Here is a 25,331-nt window from a genome sequence, read left to right on the forward strand (position 1 = left end):
ATGTTTTCGTCTTGTCGAATTTGTGGCATTATAGGTGTTTTTCTCCAGGAATAAAACTGAAGGTTAAAACATGGCTTATATTACATACTAGTTACTGTTTCTCATTCAGTAGTCTGCTTCATAGGTGCAGTCTAGAGTGCTTCACTTGCTGTTCACATATTAGGATTAGATTTCAGTAATAAGCAGGCACATGCAAATATCATTATCGTTTTTTATTTGAAAGACGTAGCCCAAGGTCATGAAGAAAGTCAAGGAAAATATAGCTCTTAGGGCTGGAGAGATGGCTCAGAGGTTAAGAGCACTGACTGCTCTTCCAAAGGTCCTGAGTTCAATTCCCAGCAACCACATGGTGGATCACAACCATCTGTAATTAGACCTGACGCCCTCTTCTGGTGTGTCTGAAGACAGCTACAGTGTACTTAATAAATAAGTCTTTAAAAAAAAAAAGAAAATATAGCTCTTATATGGAGTGAACTGGGCCTCATTGCTTTTCTAGGATTGCTTAATTTAAGGGTTTGGGGAGTGAAAGTTTAGACATACTGAATACTTGTTGAGTCATTTTATTTTAAAATGGGACCAATTATGTTATTCAGAATAATTGGGATAAATTGTGTCTAGTGCAGGCTTTCTCTGTGTTTTAACAATGTTTTGGGGGTAGGTTTTTTTGGTTTGTTTGTTTGTTTGTTTTTGCTAAAATTTAGTTTATAGGTAGCAAAATCAGTGTTGTAGGTTTTTCCCAAGTTAGTTACTACTGCATTCAATTAGACTCTCTCTTTCTCTCTCTCTCTCTCTATATATATATATAATGTCTTTTTTTTTTTTTGAGACATGAGGTTGTGTGTGTGTGTGTGTGTGTGTGTGTATTACAGCCCAGACTGTACTGGAATTCATTTTGTGGATCAGAGTGGCATTGAACTCACAGAGATCCCATCTGCCTCTTGTCTCCAGAGGGCGGGGATTAAAGGCATGCACCACTACATCCAGGCCAGTCCCTATATTTTTAATATTCTCCTATGCATAATTTGAAAGGATGTGAAAGCTGCCAGGTGATGTGTAGCTTTATTCTCGTGTGTATTGCAATAAAGGATTGTGTAGGAATACCAAATAGGATAGGTATGTTTTAGAACATTCTGTTCTGTACAGTGCTACTGCCTTACAGACATCTCATTTGAACTAGTGGTTTCCCCCACTGTTAGGAAATTGATAAATGGTAAAGTTTTATATTTTCCAAATTAACTTAGCCTATTCCAAGATTGTATTTGATCAGATGGCTTCTTTGTAGGACGATTTGAACAAACTCTGGCTGGTTGTATAGCTCAGTGGGTAGAGTGCTTGCCTAGCACTCGGGAAGCCCTGGGTTCCTGCCTGTAACCTCAGGGAGATGGAAGCAGAAGAATCAGAAGTTCATAGTCATCCCCGGCTATATTCCAAGTTGGAAGCCAGCTTGGGCTACATGAGGTTCTGCCTCTAAAAGGAAATTGAACCTGCTCAGAAAGGATATACTGGACAGTAGACTGGTAACTAAATGCAGAATCAATTGCTGATTGATAAAGTAGTATTATGTTATCTTAGTTATAATGCACTATGCTTTCGATTGATGAATCAAATATATAAAGAATATAGTGGTTTGCCAGAATTTGAAAAGGGCAGGATCTCATTGTAATTTATCAAGTTTTTATGAAAATATAAGGGAAGAAAGGTACTTTGTCATGTATCAAATATTATATACATGGTGTGCTCTCAATATTATATACATGGTAGTTATTAGTAAAGTTGCCAAGCCATTTTAAACTGGATTGGGTACAGGGAGTCATTTGTGCTACATTGAGAATGAAGTTGTGTTTGTTTTTTTTTTTTAGTGAGACAGGGTCTGGCTATAAAGCCCAAGTATACTCAAACTCCAGATCCTTCTGCCTCAGCCACAGTGCTGGGATTAAAGGTGAGTGTCAGGCCGGGCGCTGGTGGCGCACTCCTGTAATCCTAGCACTCTGGGAGGCAGAGGCAGGCGGATTTCTGAGTTCAAGGCCAGCCTGGTCTACAGAGTGAGTTCCAGGATAGCCAGGGCTACACAGAGAAACCCTGTCTTGAAAAAACCAAATCCAAAAAACAAAAACAAAACAAAACAGTGAGTGCCCTACCTCCCAGAATTAGGCTATTTAACAAGCGTGAAATTTGCGAGAATGAGCAATTTTGACTTCAGTTTTTTCTTTCTTTTCTGACATCTTTATGCCCTGACCTAAGCCAGATGTATTCACTAATGTTTGTGTGAGTATATGCTTTTTTTTCCTCCTTAAGAAAAGGTGCTGCTATATAGCTCTTGCCAGCCTGAAACTTGCTCTGTAGACTAAGCTGGCATTGAACTCACAGAGATCCTCCTGTCTCTGCCTTCTCAGTCCTGGGACTAAAGGAGTAGTGCATCACCACAGCTAATGAGTACACACATTTTAAATTTAAACTGTATTAAATACTATTGGACCTACCTATAGGTAGGCCCAGGTGGTTGAGATTTTCTTGAGAAAGGCCATGCTTGGCTTCATTTATATATACTGAGTCTTGTGGAATTCTTTCTGAAATGCATTGCTTAAAATTATAAGTTCAGCTGCATGTGGTGACATGCATCTTCAATTACAATTCTTGGGAGGAAGAAGCAGGTGGATTTATGTGAGTTTAAGGCCAGCCTTGACTATATAGCAAGTTCTCATAAAGAGACCCTGTTACAAATTCTTAGATAAAACATCATTGTATTTTATTCATAAGTGTAGATTGGCTTTTTAGCTTACAGGTAAGTGAGGAATTAAGGAAAAGTAAAATTTCTTTTGGCTTTTTTTTTTTTTTTTGCTTTGCTTTGCTTTGCTTTGTTTTCCTTTGGTTTTTGAGACAGGGTTTCTATGGCTGTTCTGGAACTTGCTCTGTAGACCAGGCAGGCCTCAAACTCAGAGATCCATCTGCTTCTGCCTCCCAAGTGCTGGGATTAAAGGTGTGTACTACTGCCTGTCAAGGAAAGTTAAATTGTTATATACTTGTTGTGACCAGGAGCTATATGGGAGAAAAGAGTGTTGTCTAGGTAAGACAAGCATGATGAAAGTAAATTTATATAGTGAGAATTTTAGGCCTTCAGGAGCCCTTTGGTATTTTTGTGAACGTAGCAATAAGGAATGGTGAGATTTAAGGGTGGCTTCCAAGATAAGACTTTAGGGACAAATACTTTATTTTGTTTGGTGACAGAGCAGACAGGCTTTGAGTCTTCCATGTAGCAGGGGCTGACCTTGAATCTCTCTCTGATCCTCCTGCCTTCACCTCAGAAGTGCTTAGATTATAGACATAAGCCATCATGTCCATCAACAAAATTTTGACATAAAATCATAGTAGAATAGTTCTCTATATTAGGATCCCATATTTCATGATGTGTGTAGCTTTCTATAATAGATTGAAAAAAAGAGATTGAATCTTACTAACATGAGTAATAGTGCTTTGAGCTGGGTCCCAGCAGTTAGGTTTGCTTTCATAATGGCTGCAGTAATTGTAGGACAAGCACTTTTTTTTTCTTTTTGGATAAAGAAACTTGAAACAGTATAGTAAAAAGTAGCACTTGAATACTTTAGAAATAATTAGGTTTAAACTTTATTAATAGCCGTTTATATAGATCTCATTGTATCTTGGGCTGGCTTCAAAGTATGTCGATTTATCCATTTATTTATTTTTTTATTTTTATTAGATGGTAGACAAGTCTTAATTTGAATTCCTTTAGTGAGTAGGGAAGAGAAAATGGGCAAACCCAATAGTAGAACATACATTTCAGTTTAGGTGTACTAGAATGTAGATTGCTTTTAGCTTTTTCTTTCATGGATGTGTTAATGTATGATTTTTAAGATAGGATATGAATGAGGTTAATCATAGAATTTAGACTTAAGTGGATAACAATTTTTTGATTCTTCCAAAATTTAGTTCTTTGTTTTAAAACTGAGAATTTTTTAATTAAAAATGTTTTACATTTATTTACTGTGTGTTGTATGTATACCAAAACTATAATTATTTTAAAATTTCTTATGTGTGTGATTGAGTGTATGTTTGAGTGCCCACATGCCACTGTACCCCTGTGGGGATCAGAGGACACCTTCCAGGAGCGCATTCTCTCCTTCCACCACGTGGGTTCAACTCAGGTGGGAGCCCACACCCTGCCTCTCTCTGACCCACGCAGTTTGTGAGGCAGACAATTACAATTGTAAATTGTCTTGGATTACCAGATTAATGGTCCAAATATAGGACTGGCTTTATCTAGGGGGTTCCTTATAATACAGCAGTTCACAATAACGATACAAGTATGGTCTTAGTTGGAAATTTGTCACAGAGGTCTTCAGTGTAATTTTTACCAAACACAAGAAAGAGAAATGAAGGCTTCTCAGAAAGTTACCAAGACTGTGTAATGTACCCTCTTTCAAACAATTATGTTTGCTGAATTAATGACAGTAGAGTTACAGTAACAAATTATACATTGAAGAAAATAAGGGAGGTGATAAAGCTGTAAAAAGATTTCAAATCAAGCTTTAAAGGCAAAAAAAAGTCAAAGCCAGCTCAGATTTTCTATTTTAAAGAATATTTGGGGAAATAAAAGGACTAGAGTTGTAGATTGATGGGAAAGTAGTTGCCTTAGTGTTGGAGACCCTGTCTAGCCAGCATCCTGGAGAAAATACTGTGCCAGTTAGATGGCTCAAACAGGTAGACCTGACAACCTCGGCCTGGTCTCCAAGTCCACATGGCGCATTATTGCATTTTACTACACATAAATTTTACCTTTTGGTAAAGGGCTGAGCCAGACAAGATCATGCCTATAATCTCAGTACTGAGAGGGAGATCACTCCAAGTTTGAGACCAGCTTGGGCTACACAGAGTGAGAGAGCTTGTCTCAAAACATACATATACACATACATACTAAATTATTGTGAATTGCTGCTGTAAGGAACCCCCTAGCAAAGCCAGTTCTATACTTGGACCATTATTGTAATCTGGTAATCTAAAATGATTTACAATTTATAATTGTCTGCCTCACAAACTGCTTGGGTCAGTGAGAGTAATGGTGTGGGCTCGCCACCTGCATTTGAGGCTGTTTACCCCTCGTGGTAGGAGAGAATGCACTCCTGAAAGTTGTGTGCAGTGGCATGAAGGCACTCATACACACACAGTTACAGAACGAAAAAGAAGATCTTAAAATAATTATAGCTTTGGTAGATATCAGAAATGCCTGTGATAAAGAAAGGAAAGGAACTTTTTTTATTAATTTGCCCCCATTATTAAGTAAACATTCTTGCTGTACTGATGATTGTTCAGAGATAGAATTTTCTCTCATCTGATGTTTGAAATAAATGAAAAACAGATTGGTTAAGTTCAGCAAAGACTGAGTTGTAGAGTGCCAAGTTCTTAAAGTGATAGATTAGATCACTACCTTCAAAAGGGTTTTTAGTTCTTTGCAGTGCTTTTGCATGCTTAGCAAGGACTCAACTTCTGAGCTGCATCTCCTGGTCCTTGCCACGAGGACTCACTCTTGTCAAGTGTGATTGAATCTATTGAAGCAGATTATTTTAGTGTTAATTTGGTAAGAGCTAAGTGAGAGATGACCTCAGGGTTTACAGAAGTTTATGGGTGTGGAGGTGGTTTTATTGGTTATATGATACTTGGGCTGAGTTTTAAACAGTGAGGATAACTAGGTAATTAGTCGAAATAATAGTTGTGGTAAAGAGGATAGAAACATAGGTAGAGAGCACAGGCTGTCATCAGCTATGATTACTGCAGTACAGAGAATGACAGCAAATCACAATGAAGAAAGACTGCACTTGGAAACCCTCTCTGGGGAAGTAATACAGGTGGACTGCTGGTGCTGTGAGGGCCAGGTTCTGTAAGAGCCTGCCTCAACAAGGTAGAGAAGGTGGGAGAAAGACACTGAGGAACTTAACTCTGCCCACCTCTGTCCTCCTCACAAGCTCATCACACACATGAACACCTCCATGTATTGTAGCACACATGTTATAGGGTGATGTATTTGCCAGTGATTTTTAGAGTTTAGTTTTTATTGGAAAGCAGTTGATAAACCTGGTAAGAGGGAGTAGACAAACTTGTGTAGTTCAGAGGATGGATTTAAAAGGAAAGACTGAAAAATTAATTTTGAAGTTAAAAACCAGAATTTCATAGTTGATTATGGGGAATAAGGGCAACGTATCACACCTAGGTGGCTGATGGAGTTTAGGTTTTTTTTGGTTAGTTAATTATGTGGATGAGTATAGGAGAAACAAAATAAAACAGGAAGAAGTTATTTTGGGATTGGATGAGAAAAATTCAGTTTTGGATAAGTTGAGTTTGAGGTGGTGAGACTCCAGTCTGAAATTTTAGATAGTAGTTTGGAAAACCTAGCAGAATTAATGTTGCAGCTTATGGTCAGCCTTTGAAAGACTTCCTCCAGCAATAACACACTTCTCCTGTTATCTATTTACCTGGTCATCAAGTAACTACAAAACAGATTTATGTTGAAAAAAAATGGATGTTTTGGGTTGGAGAGATGGCTCAGTGGTTAAGAGCACTGACTGCTCTTCCAAAGGTCCTGAGTTCAAATTCCAATAACCACATGATGGCTCACACCCATCTGTAACGAGATCTGACCCCCTCTTCTGGAGTGTCTGAAGACAGCTACAGTGTACTTACAGTGTACAGTGTACTTACAAATAAATAAATCTTTAAAAACCAAACAAAAAATGAATGTTTTATGCTGTTTTTATGTCTCAAGTTCTTGGACTTAAAGTACAATTCTTGTATTTCATCATTTTCATTCGCTGGTACTAGATTTATTTTACTAAGCATGATCATTTCCCAGTCTTCTGTTAAGAGGGGTGTGTGTGTGTGTGTGTGTGTGTGATATATTTTTAAAGTGTTATAAAGAGAAATTGTATGGTGGGCTGTAGAGATGGCACAGTGGTTTAGAGTGTTACTGCTCTTCAAGAATACCTGTGTTCAGTTCCCAGCACCCTCATTAGGCAGCTTACAAAGTGCCTGTAACTCAAGCTCCAGAGGATCTGACATCATCTCATACACGTGAAGGCAAAATATATATGCACATTTAATAAAAATATCTCAAATATTGGTTTCTGTAGTGAAGCCATCTGGGCCTTGTGTTTTACATATGGTTTTTACTACATACTCAATTTAAATATGAGGTTAATCAGCCTATTTATCATTGTGTAAGGTTTGGTAATTTTTTTTGTTGTTGTTTTTGAGACAAATGTTGCTATGTCTCAGACTGGCCTGGAAGTTCTAATCTTCCTACCTTGGCCTTCTGAGTGCTGATATTACAGCTGTTTGCACACTATCCCTTGGTTGTGAGTCATCTTTTGAGGATTTTGGCCATTTCATCTGAATTGGTTAATGTAAAGATGTTTGGAATTCTTCATAATTCTTTCTGAGTCTACACAGGCTCTGTTATTTTCAAGTTTTCATTCCTAATATTGGTATTGTGCCCTTCTCCTTATTCTTGCCAGTAACTTACCAATTTACTGATCTGTGCTTTAAAAAACAACAACAAAAGTCAGTTTCTGGTTTCGTTGATTTCCCCTCCATTTTACAGTTCTAGGACCTTATACATGAGACAAATTTTGCTATGTCTCAGGCTGGCTTGGACGTTCTGATCCTGGAAGTTCCTCAGCTGTTTACCTGAGCTGAAACCCCACCCCCAGTTTAGCTTTTTCTGTCTTTGTGGAATTTCTTGACAGTTGGTTGAATTTGCTACTGGTGGTGTGTGTGTGTGTGTGTGTGTGTGTGTGTGTGTGTGTGTGTGTGTGTGTGTACCTCTGTTTTGGGGGAGCGTGGCACAGTGTATGTAGAGGCCAGAGGACAACTTCATGGAGTCATCTCTCTTTCCACTTACGTGGGCTCTGGGGCTTGAACTCAGGTTTCCAGGCTTGTGTGGAAGGTGCTTTTACCCACTGAGCCATCTTGACAACTTTTGGAATATTTTACTGAATGCTGAATATTATGAATAGAAAGTAAACACTGGTAGAGTCTATTTGGGAAATGGAGTTTTTGGAGCTGTAAGTGAAGGTGTTTGGGTTAGTCAGTTGATGGTACCTCCATTCATTGTTGACTTAGGTTTTCTTGTTGCTTTTGCTCAGAATCCTAGTTGGAATGTGGGAAAGCTTCTGCTCCCCCACCTCATCCCCAGACAGGGTTTCTTACTCTGTAGACCAGGCCAGCCTCAAACTCAGAAATCCACCTGCCTCTGCCTCCCAGAGATTACTGGGATTACAGGCGTGCACCACCACTGCCTGGCTCCAAACTTCTCTCTTGACCTCCGGCACCAGGCATGGACTTGGTACATATACAATACTTAAAGGCAAAACACTTGTATGCATCAAATAAATCTAAAGAAAAAATTAAAACCCTAAGTAACTTCATATATTTCCAATTTTTAAAAACATCTTAAATTTATTTAAAAACTTGCAAATAAAAGATTAATTCTGATGTCTGAATAAAACAATTTTAGATTTTTCTCACATGTTTTTATGGCATAATTATTTCTTCATTTGTTCTACAGAAGCACCTATACTTGTTTCCTGCCTCTCCTAAGAAGGACTTATCTTTTCTTGGATTTGAGATTGATTAGTTACTTCAGGTACTTTGTATTCTGTTGTTTTCAGGAAAGTCTTAATTCTTTTGTGATTCACCCAAGTTTTCTATTGTTGTTAGTATTGGGCTGGAGCGGTTTAATTATTATCAGCTTTCTGTAGGTGAGACAGAACTCAGTTATAGAATTGGCCATTTCCCTTTCTGGAATTACAGCTTTAAGTCTGACTTTTCCCCTTGCCTTCATGTTGTCTTCTGATTTAGATCAAGGAAAGGATTCAGGTTGGCCAGATTCATAGTAAAGAAAGAAAACAATGCCTCTTTTGGCCTTGGATGTATTTTCCTCTTGAGGACCTTAAAGCTGTATGGTTCTGTAGAACAGTCTAGCCTCAGAGCTGCCTCTGTCTCTAGAATGTTGGGGCTAAGAGATTGGTCACCTTGTCTGGTACTGACATTTCTTTTTGAATTCTGTCCATCGTTGGTCTCAGATGAGAGTCATTCTGTTCTGGATATCGTTTCCTTAAGATGAATAATTTGTACACGTTTTCTTCATACATGTGCATTCCATGATATGCATGTGGAGCTCAGAGGACAGTTTATGAGACTCATCTCCCACCACGTGGGTCCTGAAGATTGAACTTCGAATGTGTTTTACCTTGCTGGTCCTTGGGTTGCTTTTCGAGTTTGTACATAGGGTTCTTGGTATACAAAGACTTTTAATTTTGATGTCTGTTTTATTCTTTTCTTAAGACAAGCTTTCACGCATCCCAGGCTAGCCTTCTGCTCCAGAGCTGTCTTCTTCTGCCTCCTGAGTAATGAGATTAAAGGTGTTACAAGTATGGCTAGGTCATTAGGCTTTTGGGGAGGCAAGGATTTTTTTTGTTGTTTTACCCCCTGGGCCATCTTCCAAGTGTCCCTATCACCAGATTTTGGATTTTTCTGTGTAGTTATTTTATGGGTTAACTTGTCTCACAAGTGTGTTAATTTACAACACTGTTTTCTTTTTTTCTTTCTAAAAAAAATGTTTTTGAATGTATGTTTTATTTCCATGTGCCTGGGCACCATGTTTGTGCTAATCCTTAGGCCTGAAGGATTACCCCTGTAACCCCTAATGGAGTTACAGATGATTGTGAGCCTCCGTGTGAGTGAGGGAAATGAAAACTGGGTTCTCCGGAAGAGGGATAGTGCTCTTAACTCTGAGCCAGCTCTCTAGCCACCCTTATAATTTCATTTTAAATATTTGTATTTGTGTATGTGCTACTGGAAGAACGTGGGATCTCTCATATAATCTAGCAGAGATCCACATCTCAGCCCATAACTCTAGTTTGATTATGTGTGTTAAGACTGAACTCTTATCAAGATGATCCACCCTCTATTGTTACTCTCACGTGGTTATTGGTTTTTAGAACTGTGTTTATGAAATTCATTCATTAAGTGTTGGGTTTTCCTCTTAGGTCAAAAGGACAAAACCCTTCTCTACCTTGTTTACTCAGTGCTTACCTAGCTTGGGGTCTCAAATGTGATTAACAGCTCAATAAACATTGTAGAGTAAATGAATGACTTAAGTGTGATTTTTGACACTGGCAGAGGGAGCACAGTTTTGGAAAGATTGTGTACTGTGTTTGACATTACTCAATTTTCTCTTCTAGGAGGCAATATCTCACATGTTGTTGAAGTTATTTGGTAGATAACATAAAATACAATGCCTTTCACTTACAAATGTTAGTTTTTTATTTCAGTTCTCTTAGAGATCTGGGCTCTTTTAAAGAAATAGATTTTTATTGTATAAGATATTGGACACATTGGGTAATAACTTGGGTAATTTCCCTCTACAGGTTTACATGTGGTACCCGTAAAAGATGAAGCTGAGAACACGGAAGGCTTCTCAGCAGTCCAGTCCAATCCAAACACAGCGCACTGCCAGAGCAAAAAGGAAATACTCAGAGGTTGATGATAGCTTGCCTTCAGAAGGAGAGAAACCATCGAAGAATGAAACCGGCTTATTGTCTTCAATTAAAAAGTTCATTAAAGGAAGCACGCCCAAGGTGATACTTTAACCTCACACCTATTTAAAACACATCATGCTTAGGTTGTTTCATCTAAGCCTGTATAAAAGAGAAGTTAATATTAATAGAACCCATTTTAAAAGGTAATACACAATTTGGTTTTATTTTCAGGAATATTACATGTGAGGTATTTAATGAAAGTCCAAGACAAACATAATATTGAACTGAATCATGGTTGATGTTTCGTTTTTGTTTTTTGAGACAGGGTTTCTCTGGGTGTTGTCTTGGCTGTCTTGGAACTAGCTCTGTAGACCAGGTTGGCCTTGAACTCTCAGAGATCCACCTGCCTCTGCTTCTGAGTGCATTAGGATTAAAAGCCTCCATCCTGTTAGTTGTTTTGTGTTTTTGAGACAGGTTCTTGCTATATAGCCCAGTCTGGTCAAGTATTTTCCAACAAGTTAGCAACAGGCTAACTTCCCAATTTATAGCAGTCTTTCTGGCTTAACTTCCTGACAGTTGGGTTACAGCTGCATGCCGTTGTACCAGTAGTCTTCTCTGCGTTTCAGCATGGTGATATGGAAATAAATCAAAGAGGATTTTCTTCATTGTTTTGAGTTATTGAGAAAACATTTATTTAGTAGTGTAGTGCAGTGAACAGTGGGTATAGCAGCAATAGAATAACTACGTGCAGCTGCAACAGCATTAAAAGAAAGAATGACTTCTGAACAGGAGGTAGTATATGTTTACACTGATGTTACGGAGTGTCCTAAGTGACTTAGGAAGTCAGTTACTCTTCAAACTCTCAGGGAAATTGGAATTAGTGCCAAGTGCTTGAATTTTTTGAGATTTCTGTTTTATGTGTATGGGTGCTTTGCCTGTGTGTGTGTTTGTGTATATATGCACTGCAGCATGCCCATGGGGGTCAGAAGAGGCATTGGATCCCTTGGAACTGGAGTTAGAGTCTTCAGCTACTATGTGGGTGCTGGGAATTGAACCAGCTCTTCTTTGGAAGAACATTCACTGTTCTTTTTTATGGTTTTTCGAGAAAGGGTTTCTCTGTATAGCCCTGGCTGGCCTGGAACTCACTCTGTAGACCAGGCTGGCCTGGAACTCAGAAACCACCTGCCTCTGCCTCCCAGGTGCTGGGACTAAAGGTGTGCACTATCACCACCCGGCTGCATTCCTGTTCTTAAACACAGCCATCTCTTCAGTTATGATTTTAGAATAAAGCTTCAGCATATGAGTATTAGCCCCTCCCTCATTTTTATTTTTAGAGATTTTTTGAGTCAGGATCTCAGTATGTAGCTCTGACTGCCTGGAACTCAGCTGTAGTATAAGCTGCACTCTACAGAGACCCACCTGCCTCTGCAGCCTGAGCTCTGGGTCTCACTGTATAACCTTGAATTCACAAGACATCTTTGTAGTCATGCATGCCTCCTGGGGCCTGGGACTAAAGGTGTGTGCTGCCACCCTGGGCTCTCCTCCTCCATTGTTTACCTGTAACAAAGTACATGAAATTCTTAATCTATTTCAAATCCATATTTTGGTCCAAAGACTCAATACTTCTCTGATTTCAGAATTTTAAAATATTAGCAAGAGTGCTCAGAAATTATTTTCATATAGCCTTTCTGCTTTTAGTAAAAGAGATTTCTAATACTGTGAAAGCTTCTGTTTTGAAATGAAATGTTGAAATATTTGTATCATATTAAACCATATTTATCAATCTCCTATTTATGATCTATAGAAATATTTTTATATATGCAAAATAAACCTCACTATAGATGAGACACATTACTGAAGATTGAACCCAGGGCATCATGCATTTTACCATTGAGTTATTCCCTCAGCCTCCCTTTCTTCTTCTTTTTTTTTAAAAGTTATCATGCCATAGCCCAAGCTCATCTGATACTCAGAGTAATCGTCCTGCCTCAGCCTCCAGAGTGTTGTGATTGGAAAGGGATACCACACTCAATTTTTACTCTGAATATTGTAATGGACTCTGATCTTTTTTTTTTGTAATTTTTAAAAGATGATTATAAAATTTTAAGTTGATTTCATGATGGATTTATGTCTCTTAATCTAAAAAAAAAATATTAGATCAATTTTATTTATTTTGTTTTGAAACAGTCTCTAAAAGTTCTGGCTGGACTGGGACTCTATATAAACCAGGCTGACCTTAAACTCAGAGATCCACCTGTTTCTGCTTCCCAAGTGTTGAAACTCAAGGCATGCACTACTGTGCCTGGCATTAGATTGTAATACTATAATCCTTCAAATGAAATAACCCATGATACCATAATAAATATTTTATTACATTTTATTTGCTTATTAATTGCATGCATATGTACATGTGTGGATGTATATGTGCCACAATACATGTGTGAAAGTCATAGGATAACTGTGGGAGTCAGTTCTCGCCTATCATGAGTCCTGGGGACCCAAGGCGGTTTGGCAGGTTGGCAGCAGGAACCTTTACCGGCTGAGGCATTTTACTGGCCCAGGAATGATAAGCAGATAATCTTCTCTTTTTTTCTTTCTGTAACAGTCTCATATACCTTAGTCCCGACCCAGCCTCTGTGGATCAGAGGATGACCATGCACTCCTGATGCAGCAGCCTCTACTGTCCAGCTGCTGGGATTATTACCTGCCTTATGGGGTACTGGGGATCAAAGCCAGGGCCTTGTTCATGCTAAATAAGTACTGAGCTTCAGCCCCCAGCCCCTTGTTGGTTTTTTTGAGCCCCTTGTTGTTTTAGCTTTAGCTGACTTAGACTATGTAACCTAGGCTGGTCTTGAACTCATAAGTAGTCTTCTTGATTCAGTCTCCAGAAGTGTGGGATTACAGGTATGACTCGCCACACCAAGCTCAGTTGATAAATTAGTTAAGTAGAGATGGGAATGTTCTCCCTCCTCTGGATCCAGCCACACATGGTCACTGGTCACTCTGTGTTACAGGGACATCTCCCTTTGGAATCAGCTTTTGTTTTGATTATGCCCTAAGTTCAGACTCATTACAGAATGTTTACCTTTATGCCTATATTATGTTTTATACTGTTCTCTTTTGTTTTTTTTTTTTTTAAGATTTATTTATTATATGTAAGTACAAGAGGACGTTAGATCTCTTTACAGATGGTTGTGAGCCACCATGTGGGTGTTAGGATTTGAACTCAGGACATCTGGAAGAACAGTCAGTACTCTTAACCGCTGAGCCATCTCTCCAGGCCCCCTTTTTTGTTTTCTTAAATTGTCTTAATATGTATCAGGCTGACCTCAGACAGTCTTCCAGCTTTAGCCCCTCAAGTGCTGATGTGTTTACAGGCCTGTTCTCCAAGTCAGCCTTTCTGTTAACTATGTTCTATGAGGAATATCGGCTGAAATAGAAGTACTTGAACTTTGTTTTATTTCAAATTTATTTTATGATTATAGTTTTTTTGTAATGCAATATAAATTTTAGAATTAGTTTAGATTATTAAAAAGCTGCCATAATAATAAATTTTGCTTTTATAATAAATTTTGTACATTATTCACTTCCTTGAATATGTAGATCATTTATCAAGGATTTATCTTACTATGGAGTCTATCAATTCACAATGATGATAATTTGAGCCAGGCACAGTGGTGAATACCTGTAGTCCCACTGCTTATAAGGCTGAGGTAGGAGGATGGCCTGGGGAACACAGTGAGACTTATGTGTTTTAAGGAAATAAAAAATGAAACATGGTGCTGCGTTCTAGTATTATCTAACCTGGGCTATATAGCAAGGTCTTGTCTGATATAGAACAACAACAACAGAAAAGACTTAGGTAGTGAAGGCAAGAATGGAAAGCTAGCTTCAGATACATAGCGAGCCAGCTTGGGCTACATGAGCCTGTTGTCTTCAGGAGGAAAAATAGAGAGGAGTCATGTCTGGTGGATGATGTGTACATTCATGTAATACAGGACATCTGTCACGAGTTCTAGACCGTCCTTGGCTAAGCAAGCAGCCAAGCTAGCTAGAGCTCAATGGGAAAAGTCTTGTTTCAAAAATTTCAAAACCAACAACTACAAAACTCTTAAGCAGAATTAAAAAGTGCTCTGCTACTGAGTTGTACTCTAGTCCAGTGGAGTTAATCTTATTTTTTCCACCAATTTTATTACTAGGTATTTCAAGTTTTATAATGCTTTTAATTTTATTTTTAGTATTTATTTTTGAGGTAGGGTCTCACTATATAGCTCTTACTGGCCAGGAACTTGCTGTGTAGACTTGGGTGGTCTTGAACTCATAGAGATTCACCTGCTTCTGTTTTTTTTTTTTTTTTTTTTTTTTTTTGAGTAAAGATGTACATCATGCTGCCCAGCAAATGTTTTTTATGTTTTTAAGATAATTAGGTAGTTACAGAACTAAAAATGTAATCAGGGATGACCTTAGACTTCCTTCCATTCCTCTTGCCTCCAACTCCCAAGTCTGGGATTATAGGTGTGTATTCTTACTATGTCCAATGCTTTTTAATATTTTAAAACAAATCTTTTATTCTTTATTCGTATGACTGTTTTGTCTGCATATTTTTCTGCAGTACCTGCTAAATCTGATCTCCCTGGAACTGGCGTTATGGTTGGTCGTGAGTCAACATGTGGGTACTTGGAATTGGATGCTAGGCCCCTGGAAGAGCAACCAGTGCTCTTAACCACTGAGCCATCTGTCTAGCCCCTTATAATATAAATACTTTTTAAAATCTCAACTGTGTAGTTGTTTTTGCTAATACAAAATTCAGTTTATGGGGGCTGGAAAGACAGCTGAATAGTTGAGGATGTGCATCACTTACCTTTATTGGGTACTGGGAATTGAACTCTGGTCATCAGGCTTAGCAGCAAGTACATTTACTCTCTGAGCTGCCTTGCTGGCCTATGTTTTCTTTTTCTGTTTTGGTGTAAAAAGGAAATTGTAATTATTGCCATTTATAATATTAGGTTTTGTCTTTAAAATATAACAGGGCTGGAGAGATAGCAGTTAAGAGCATTTGCTGCTTTTGCAGAGGATCTGGGTTTGGTTCCTACCATCCACATGGCAACTCACAACTGTCTTTATTGTTAAAGATAGTTTTTTGCGTTTTGTTTTGGTGTCTTATTTTGTTGCCTGCATGATTACTAGGCATACATGTCCAGACTTACCTGTGATATACATGAAATAAAAATAAGTTTGGGGGATGGAGAGATGTCTCAGTGGTTAAGAGCACTTACTGCTCTTGCAGAGATCTTAGGTTTGGTTCCTAGCATCCACATAGTAACTCAAAACTCTTATAGATCCAAGGGATGCAACACCCTCTTGTGGCCTCCATAGACTCCTGCATACATATGATGCATTAAACTCATGAAGGCCCACACACATTTATTTTATAAGTGTGTATATATATATATATACACACATACATACATATACATATACATAGTCTGCCTTTAGGAAATTCATAGTGGTATATATTTAGTATATTTAGTATATGTGTGCCTATGTGATAAGTGAGTACTACCAACCTACTCCCATACCAGTGTTCAGTGACCAGCTTGCTGGAGTTAGTTGTCTCTTTCTAGCATATTGACTTGAACTCTAGAACATCAGTATTGGTTCGTTTCCACCTTTACTCACCATGTCATCACATTCATCATCATTACTCTTGTTTTAACTTTCTGTGTATGGGTATTTTGCCTGCATGTATGTCTGTATACCACATGTATGTCTGTATACCACTTGTATACCTAGTGCCCATAACAGGCCAGAAGAGGGTCTCTATCCCCTGGAACTGGAGTTGCAGATGGTTGTGAGCTGTCATGTGGGTGCTGGGTATCAAACCCCAGTCCTCTGGAAAAGCAGCCAGTTCTTAATTACTGTAGGTTTTTAAAGAGTTACTTTTATTATTTTCACTTATGTGGCATGCCTCCAGAAGATAGAGGAGGTGTCAGATTGTTCCTGAGTTGGATTTTTCAAGAGATGATGAGCTGTCTGACATGGGTGCTGGGACCCACAATCAGGTTCTTTGGAAGAGCAGCATGTGCTCAGCCCCTTTGCTACTGTATTTTAAAAGTACCTCAAATGAGCTGATGAGATGGCTCAGTGTGTAGAGATGCTTGCCACCAAGAGTCACTCCCAGTGCTGTCCATTGACCTCCAACCTGCACACATACACAATTATAAATTTTTTAAAGTACCCAGAAGAAGAAAAAAGTGAAGCAACGAATCAAGGTAGATGAGAATATTGTGTATATAAATTAGGTATTGTTTGTAATTTGAAAAATCTAGCCAGGCGGTGGTGGCACACACCTGTAATCCCAGCACTCTGGGAGGCAGAGGCAGGCTGAGTTCTGAGTTCTGAGGACAGCCAGGGCTATACAGAGAAACCCTGTCTCGGAAAAAACCAAATCCAAAAAAAAAAAAAAGAAAAAGAAAAGAAAAATCTAATCTTTATCCAGTGACTTAGAGCATTATCATAATATTTTGGGAAATGACTCATAAGATGATGACTCTGGAAATCTTTATAGATGAGAAAAGCAAGTCAAAGTAATGCTTGAAGGTATATTTTATTTAATTTTATTTTTTTATGTAGATGAGTGTTTTGCACAGATATGTGCACCTGGTTCCTATGAAGGTCAGAAGGAGGTTGGGTCTCCTGGAATAGAGTTATATATTATATGGCTGTGAGCCACCATGTGGGTGCTGGGAATAGAAACTGGGTCCTCTGCAAGAGCAACAACTGCTCTTCACTACTGAGTCATCCATCTCTCCAGTTCCCTTAGCAGTATATTTTCGTCAGTCATACTTAAGGAGTAGTATAAGCAGGCCATGTGGCCATACCTCAGGTAACGCAATGAAGAGAGTGCTAAGTAAACTCTAGCTGGGTGTTGCGAGTTTGGCAATCTGAATGCCAGCAGATTCTGAGGGGCTTTCATTCTAGGGATCACAGAAATGAGCTTTGTTGTTTAGAACAGTTTTTGAAATAAAGTTGGCTGAAAATCTGTAGCATGTTGTAAAGTTCAGTTATTTCAAGAGCATGGAAAATTTAGGAGCCTTGAGAAATCTTGGACTATCATTGTAATTTTGTAGAATAACTATGTCAACACCTTAAAAACATTGTCAATCACTCTTCAGTTTTAATTGCATTTTGTTTCTTCATTATATGAAAAACAGAAGAAAGTATGTATTATATTTCATTTAATGAAATATAAATGAGAAGCAGAGGGACTGGAGAAATGGCTCAGTGGTTAAGAGCACTGACTGCTCTTCCAAAGGTCCTGAGTTCAAATCCCAGCAACCACATGGTGGCTCACAACCATCTCCTAAAGAGATCTGATGCCCTCTTCTGGGGTGTCTGAAGACAGCTACAATATACTTACATGTAATACATAAAATGAGAAGCAGAATGATTATGCTCAATGAATTTTTTTCCTGTTATATCTTAAGGAAGAGAGAGAAAATCCTTCGAAGCGAAGTAGAATTGAACGCGATATAGATAATAATTTAATCACATCAACACCAAGAACTGGAGAAAAGCCTGATAAACAGTTGTCTCGAGTAAGACGGAAAAGTCCAGTCAATGGAGGTCTGTTTATGTTTCGATGCTATCATTCCTTTGACTGTAAGCAGAAGTCCCTCCTCACCTGCTGTGGCCTTTGGGGAATGCTGAGGGATGCCCCCACCACCTCAGAGGAGAAGGAGAGGGGGAGTGGGGGAAGGATTGTGGGAGGGAGTAACTGGAATGTAAAGTGAGTAAGTAAAAAAAGTAAAATTAAAAAAACAAAACAAAACAACCTGCTTTGAGGCTGGGCGTGGCAGGCCAGTGCCTTCATTCAAGAGGCAGAGGACAGAGAGTTCAAAGCCAGGCAACAAATCAAAATCCTATCTCAAAAAACAACAAAAAAGCATTTGGAGCTATTTTGCCTTGTTTTTATAATCTATTTTTGTGCTAAATATTAAAGTATCAAGTGGAACTAAAAATTATCTCCCTAAAATTTTTTACTTTTATGAATTAAAATGAGTAAAGGCAGAATACCGGATATACGTTATTTATCACACAGTGTAAATGGACTGGGGCTAGAACTATGCCTCAGTGGTAGTGTACCTGCATAGCATGCTCAGTTTCCAACACCAAGGAAAGGTAAATGGATCAACATTATGACAATTTAGTTGAAATTATGTATACAACTTTGTCGATCTAATTATATTTATTATATGATATTCATTAGAGATAGATATCAGGAAAAGTTTAAGCGATGTCCTAAAAATATAAACAACAGCAATCTTGTGTCTGTGTGTTGGAATTCGTAACGTGTTTGCTTGCTTATAGGCATTTTCTTTATATTTTGTTGTTCTGTGTTGATTTGAAACCTCTCCAGCTATTTAACTTTAGACGTAGATCAACGTTGAAAAAACTGAGTGAATGTTAACATTTATAAACGTTGTAAATACATTAAAATCATTTGATGTATAAGAAATTGGCCTCAGGATTCCTTTGCTAAGCACTCATGAATATTAATGTAAGTCTACATGAAATACTTTGAGAGGAAAGAATTTTTAAAATGGTCTATACCACACACCTGTAATGCAGTGTTTTCTAGACATTACTTTTTTTCTTTCTTACTTAGAAGCTGGTAGTTATGAAGTAACAAATCAACATATTAAGCAAAATGGGAAATTAGAAGATAATCCTTGCTCAGGTAGTCCCCCAAGGACTACATTGTTGGGGACCATATTTTCGCCTGTCTTCAACTTTTTTTCACCAGCAAATAAAAATGGTAAGTAAAACGCCCTTTTTAAACGGTTAAACATTAACTACAATAACAGTTTTCCAGTTGTTAAAGATCTTTTTGAGCCTGGACATAGTGGCACATCTTTTGAGTTTGAGGCCAGCCTGGTCTGCACAAAGTAACCCTATCTTAAGAACCAAAAAAAGACCTTTTGGTTTTACTGGCATATTCTGCCTGGTCTGCACAAAGTAACCCTATCTTAAGAACCAAAAAAGACCTTTTGGTTTTACTGGCATATTCTGTCAGAGGGGAGACAGAGACGAGCATTAAAAGGACACACCTGCCTGAGCGTGTAATACTTGAATTTGGAAGTTCAATACCATTGAGTTAGAATAAAATGGATAGTTTGAAAGGTGACAATAAGTATAGAGGTCTATGAAGATTTTAATGTGAAAGAAAAACCGTAAGTGTGTATTAGAGTTGGGAGTATAAAAATGTTTGGGGGTTGAGTATCAGGTTAAGATATACTCTATTAGGAGAGGCGTTAATATTAAAGCACCAAGGGAAGAGGAGTTGAGATAAGGAAATAGGGATACTAGAAGTTAATTTTGTTATTTTTGTTTAACATTATACTTGAAGAAAGAAATAGTATTTCATAGTGGGAGAAGAATTGGATAATTTTTTATTCTGTGTTACTTAAAAGGAATCTTATTGAAAAATTAATCATGTCTTAAAGAATTAATATTATGTCTTTTAAAAATGATTTAACCTTGGGTCTTTTAGTAAAAGGATTCTGATGGTTAGGAAAACATTTAGCTTGTTCTTGGATAACATTTCTCTGGTTGAAAATTGTAGTTGCTATCATGGCTAGAAGGCTTAGTGTATTTGAGCTAATGTTTATCAAATGACTCAAGCATAGTATTTTAATGGAAAGTTCTGAATTGTAGTTATTTGACTTAGGAGGTGTTTGTAAACTATTTGAGAACTTAAAAAAACGTTGTTCATAAATACTATGTAGTTAGGCCTGGTGACACAGACATATTTGTAATCCCCAAGCTACTGGGGCAGCTCAGGCAGGAAGATTGAATTTTCAAGCCCCGACTGATAATCTTGCCTTAAAAATTGAGTGGAAACTGAGGGTACAGCTCAGTGGAAGAGGGCTTGCCTAGTATGTGTGAGTCTCTAAGTTCAATGCCTACTACTGAAAGACAAAAAAATCCTTATTCCCCATTGTTTACTGAGATTTTTATAGACATTTTAGCTTTTGTATGAGTAATCTAAAAATAAATAAATCATAATGGTGTTTGCATTTAACTTTTTAAATATTTTTTAATATTTGTGCTTTGAAGTGATTCATGTTTTGTTGATAAACAATTCCAGGAACGTCAGGCTCTGATTCCCCAGGACAGGCTGTGGAAGCTGAGGAGATCGTGAAACAACTTGACATGGAACAGGTGGATGAAATTACTACCAGCACTACATCTGCTAATGGAGCGGCTTACTCAACCCAAGCAGTTCAAGTGAGGCCATCACTAAATAATGGTTTAGAAGAAGCAGAAGAAACAGTTACCCGGGATATCCCACCTCTTACAGGTGAAGAAAATACTTCCTTAACACATCTTATGAATGAATAAAAACACTAAAAACACAATATTAATATTTTTAAATGGCTAGATTGAGTGCTTAAGTTTTTCTTACTTAAAGTTAAAAAGAAGATTAAACAATATTTGTCCCTGAATCCTGTCATACACTTTAGACCTTTAAGACTAAAGTGGCAGCTGGGCAGTGGTGGCGCACACCTGTAATCCCAGCACTCTGGGAGGCAGAGGCAGGTGGATTTCGGAGTTTGAGGCCAGCCTGGTCTACAGAGTGAGCTCCAAGAAAGCCAGAGCTATACAGAGAAACCCTGTCTCGAAAAAAACCAAATCAAAAAAAAAAAAAGTCTAAAGTGGCTATAGAGAGAGGCAGTCCATGCCTTTAGATTAGTTTGACTCATAAGTGGAGACCCCCTTGCCCAGAAGAGATTCTAATACTGTCACAAGCTTTGCAGCTTAATCTTAGGTCTTTATGAAGTTCTCGCGATCCTGCCTCTGCTTCCTTCAGCAAATCCTACTGGCGTGTGCCACCACAACCGGCCTTTATGAAGTTCTAACTTCACTGTTACATTCCTGCAGTACTTGACATTGAAATGTGGACACAAGATCTGAATTTATTACTTCTAAGTACTGTGGTACATGATCGGAAAAAGTACAGGATATGATTGTGTTTGGACATTTTCATTATGTAGCTCCAGCTGTCCTGCAGTGTAGGTCAAGCTGACTTCAAGCTCAAAAGACCCACTTTTCTCTGCCTCCTGAGTAGTGTAGTGGAATTAAAGGCGCGTGCCACCATGTCTTTCTGTGTTCAGATGTTTAAAAAGAACTATGGGACTGAGGACTTGTCTTGTTAGTAGAGGGCCTTGTTAGCATATGATGCCATGTATTCTGTCCCCATTACTAAATACCAAATAAAATAGGTATAATTATGAAATTTCTGTAAGTAAAGTATAACCTAGTCATACTAGTATGAAATAAAAAACAGAAAAATAGAGGAAAGATATGCTTTAAATTAATCAACTAAAAGTAACATGCCCTAAACTTTTATTGAGATTATTGAGATTATTTTTTATTATTGAGATTAACAAGTGAATCACCAATATTGGGAACGGAAGCAAGATAAGGAGGCAGAACAGGTGTGTACCTGTGAATCTGAAGCTAGCCTGTTCTGCAAAACAAAAAAGTCAAATTAGAAATTGTGGGTAGTTGGTTCTTTATGGTAAAATTTGAGAATGACTTGCTTGGGTTTTTTGTTGTTGTTGTTTTTGACTTTTTTGGGTTTTTTTTTTTTTGTTTTTTTAATGTTATGCTTTTAAGACATGGTTTCTTTGTGTATTCTTGACTGTTCTGGAACTGTCTGTGAAGACCAGACTGGCCTCTAACTCAGAGATAATGCATTTCTTATCTCTTGAGTGGTGGGATCAAAGGCATACACCGTGTCTAGCCTAACACTAGGCTTAAAACATAAAATCCTCCTGCCTCAGCTTCCTGCTGCTTGTTACTACCACTTCCAGTTACAGTGGGTTTTGTGATATTATTGTTAATATTTGGAATATTTGACACATGATTAAGATAGGCTCCTTGACTATGAACTTTCTATGATTGAATTAAAGAGCCAAATATACAGGAAAAAGTATGATTGTGTAGTAGCAAATGCACTTTGTGGGTATTCTGGAATGTTAAGAAAAGACTGACAGAAGGTAACATTCTTCTCTTAGAGGAGACTGAGGCAAATGGATCTCCATTGTGGGTTTAAGATCAGCCAGGACCACAGAAAGACTTTGTTTCAAAATCAAAATAAAGTATATAAATAAGCAGATAAGTCAGTAGTGTTAATAAAAAGGTAATTAGGAATGATAAAAATGTTGCTATAAGTGATAATAATGTTTTATCACTTATTTTAAATTTTTTTGAGGGGGTACAGTTTGAAAACATGGTTTTTCTATGTATCCCTGATATCCTGGAACTCGCTCTGTAAACCAGGCTTCCCTTAAACTCACAAAAATCCTCCTACCTCTGTTTTGGAAGTGGCAGGACTTGAGCCTGAGGAATTAAAGTCCATCCTGGGTAACACAGTTACACTCCCATCTCAAAACTAAACAGCTGGAAGTAGCTAAGCAGCTGGGCTTGATGACATACCTACAGGCCTAGCACTTAGTCTTTTGTGTTGTTTAGACTTTCCTTGTTTACTTTGCAAGCACCTTTGCCCTCTTCTTAGGAGTAAGCTAAAATTATGATTTTTAGAAAATTCTCATTTTAATATATTTGTCAGTTGATGTGAACTTGGCTCAAATTGAATCATGGGACACAGAATATATAGAATTGCTTCTGGATTATTTTGAAGTGACAAAGTTTTTTAAAGCAGTGATTTCTGCACACAGCTCATGAAACATTTTCATTATTTTTATCTTTTTTTTAATCCATGTTTGTGTCTCACTGCTTGTCTGTCTGCACTGGTTCCTTGTCAAACCCTCTGGAGCTAGATTTACAGACAGTCATAAACCACCACACGGGAGCTACAAGCTCACTCCAGGTCCTTTGCAAGAGCACAGCGAGTGCTGTTAACTGCTGAGCCATCTCTTTAGCTTCCAAGCCTTTAACATTTTACGATTTTAGAAAAAAAAAAAGCCTTGAAATTTCTGGACAAATATACATATATTTTCTTGGCTCATTCTTTTAGGGGGCGGGGTTGTTTATTTGTTTTCAAGACAGGGTTTCTCTGTGTAGCCCTGGCTGTCCTGGAACTCTGTAGACCATGCTGGTCTTGAACTCAGAAATCCGCCTACCTCTGCCTCCCAAGTGCTGGGATTACAGAAGTGTGCCACCACTGCCTAGCTTTCTTGGCTCATTCTCGTGCTTATGTTTCCTCTCCTGTGTGTTCTTTTCTCTCTCATTCTTTGCTTCCTTCTCCTTTTATGTTTACTTCCCTTCATTCAGATTTAGGTGATATCAGAAAAATTACATGTGTGGCCAACACTTGAAAGATCAAAAGTGGGCAGGAGAGATGGCTCAGTGGTTAAGAGCACTGACTGTTCTTCTGAAGGTCCTGAGTTCAAATCCCATCAACCACATGGTGGCTCACAACCATCCGTAATGAGATCTGATGCCCTCTTCTGGGGTGTCTGAAGACAGCTACAGTGTATTTACATATAATAATAAATAAATCTTAAAAAGTTTGAGGCCAACTTGATTTAATAGTGAAGACTCTTGTCTTCTCCTGCCCGACCCCCAGGACTTGACTGCCTTTATTTTATGCTTAAAATACATATATAATGGGGGAGTGGGGAGACCAGGTGAAAAGTAGACTATGCCAAATTGAATACTTGAAATCCTAGCCAGAGTTAAGACTAACCGGAAGACCCTTGTCTTATACGGTAAGAGCTACTAGAGCCTAGATGACTCAGTAATTGCTGGTTAGGGACACTTGCTTCTCGTGTAGATTTTGTTGAACTCTGGGTTCAGGGATACAACCATTTGTAGCTCCAGTTCTAGGGGACCAAACACCATTTGCCCCATTCATTCACATGGTGCACATACATACATACATACAGACAGACAAAACTGTCATACATATAAATCTAAGCAAGAAAGAAAGGCCAGGGATGGTGGAGCATTCCTAAATTGCAGCACTTGGGAAGGTAAAGCAAGAGAATTAGCAATTTGAGGCCATCCCAGCCGACATACTGAGTTGAAAACTGATCTGGTCTACATAGTGAGACATTGTCTCAAAACAATAAAAACAAGACAGTAAATAACTTTCTATCTACATACTGACACAAATGGGGAAGAGGAGGTATGTGCTGATATACATCTTAATAATATTTAATTTAAGCTAAACCTATCTACTTTTTTTTTCTGACTTTTTGATATATAAAGTACATTTTTGTATCTACAGTCCTGGTACAGTAGCACATGAGAACTTCTGTGAAACTGTGCCTGGTGATCAACCTTTCTTCAAATAGCCACATAGTGAGCATATGTGCTCTTCTTCTTCTTTTTTTTAAAGATTTATTTTATTTATTAAGTACACTGTAGCTGTCTTTAGGCACTCCAGAAAAGGGAATCAGATCTTATTACTGATGGTTGTGAGCCACCATGTGGTTGCTGGGATTTGAACTCAGTACCTTTGGAAGAGCAGTCAGTGCTCTTAAATGCTGAGCCCATGTGCTCTTCTTGTTTTTATCTGGCTCATTTTCCTTAACATCATGCTCAGGTTGTATCTCTGCTCAGATCAGTAGACTACTTAAGGAGTGCTTGTGGGTCTTAGATTTTATAACAACTATAATTGGTTTGTTGTCAGCATCCACTTATTGATACATGCAAACCCTGTGCAATTAGAAATTGATTGCTCTGGCTGGCTTTTTATTGCTGTATAAAAAGCAACTTGGGGGTCGGGTGTGGTGACACACAGCCTTTAAT

General features: G+C 38.1%; 1 protein-coding gene and 1 long non-coding RNA gene across 4 annotated transcripts in view; one reads left to right on the forward strand and one right to left on the reverse strand.

The window, feature by feature from the left end:
* Positions 1-25,331, forward strand: part of Ctdspl2 (CTD small phosphatase like 2) — a 58,210-nt gene that overhangs the window by 1,705 nt on the left and 31,174 nt on the right. The window contains exons 2-5 of one of the 3 annotated variants that reach the window (XM_052183416.1): positions 10,437-10,646; positions 18,035-18,173; positions 19,219-19,365; positions 20,698-20,910. In XM_052183416.1, coding sequence (XP_052039376.1) covers positions 10,461-10,646; positions 18,035-18,173; positions 19,219-19,365; positions 20,698-20,910 — 685 coding nt within the window. In that variant the 5' untranslated portion in view covers positions 10,437-10,460. Of the gene's footprint in view, positions 1-10,436; positions 10,647-18,034; positions 18,174-19,215; positions 19,366-20,697; positions 20,911-25,331 lie in introns of those variants that run through there. The other 2 variants (XM_052183415.1, XR_007977928.1) reach the window with 2 other exon arrangements.
* Positions 11,927-16,806, reverse strand: LOC127685818 (uncharacterized). The gene is made up of 3 exons (XR_007977930.1): positions 16,666-16,806; positions 15,409-15,503; positions 11,927-12,104 (listed from the first exon to the last, which is right to left on the reverse strand). It is a non-coding gene; the product is annotated as an uncharacterized LOC127685818 (long non-coding RNA).

Source organism: Apodemus sylvaticus, chromosome 5, assembly GCF_947179515.1.
Source record: "Apodemus sylvaticus chromosome 5, mApoSyl1.1, whole genome shotgun sequence".
Lineage (NCBI taxonomy): Eukaryota > Metazoa > Chordata > Mammalia > Rodentia > Muridae > Apodemus > Apodemus sylvaticus.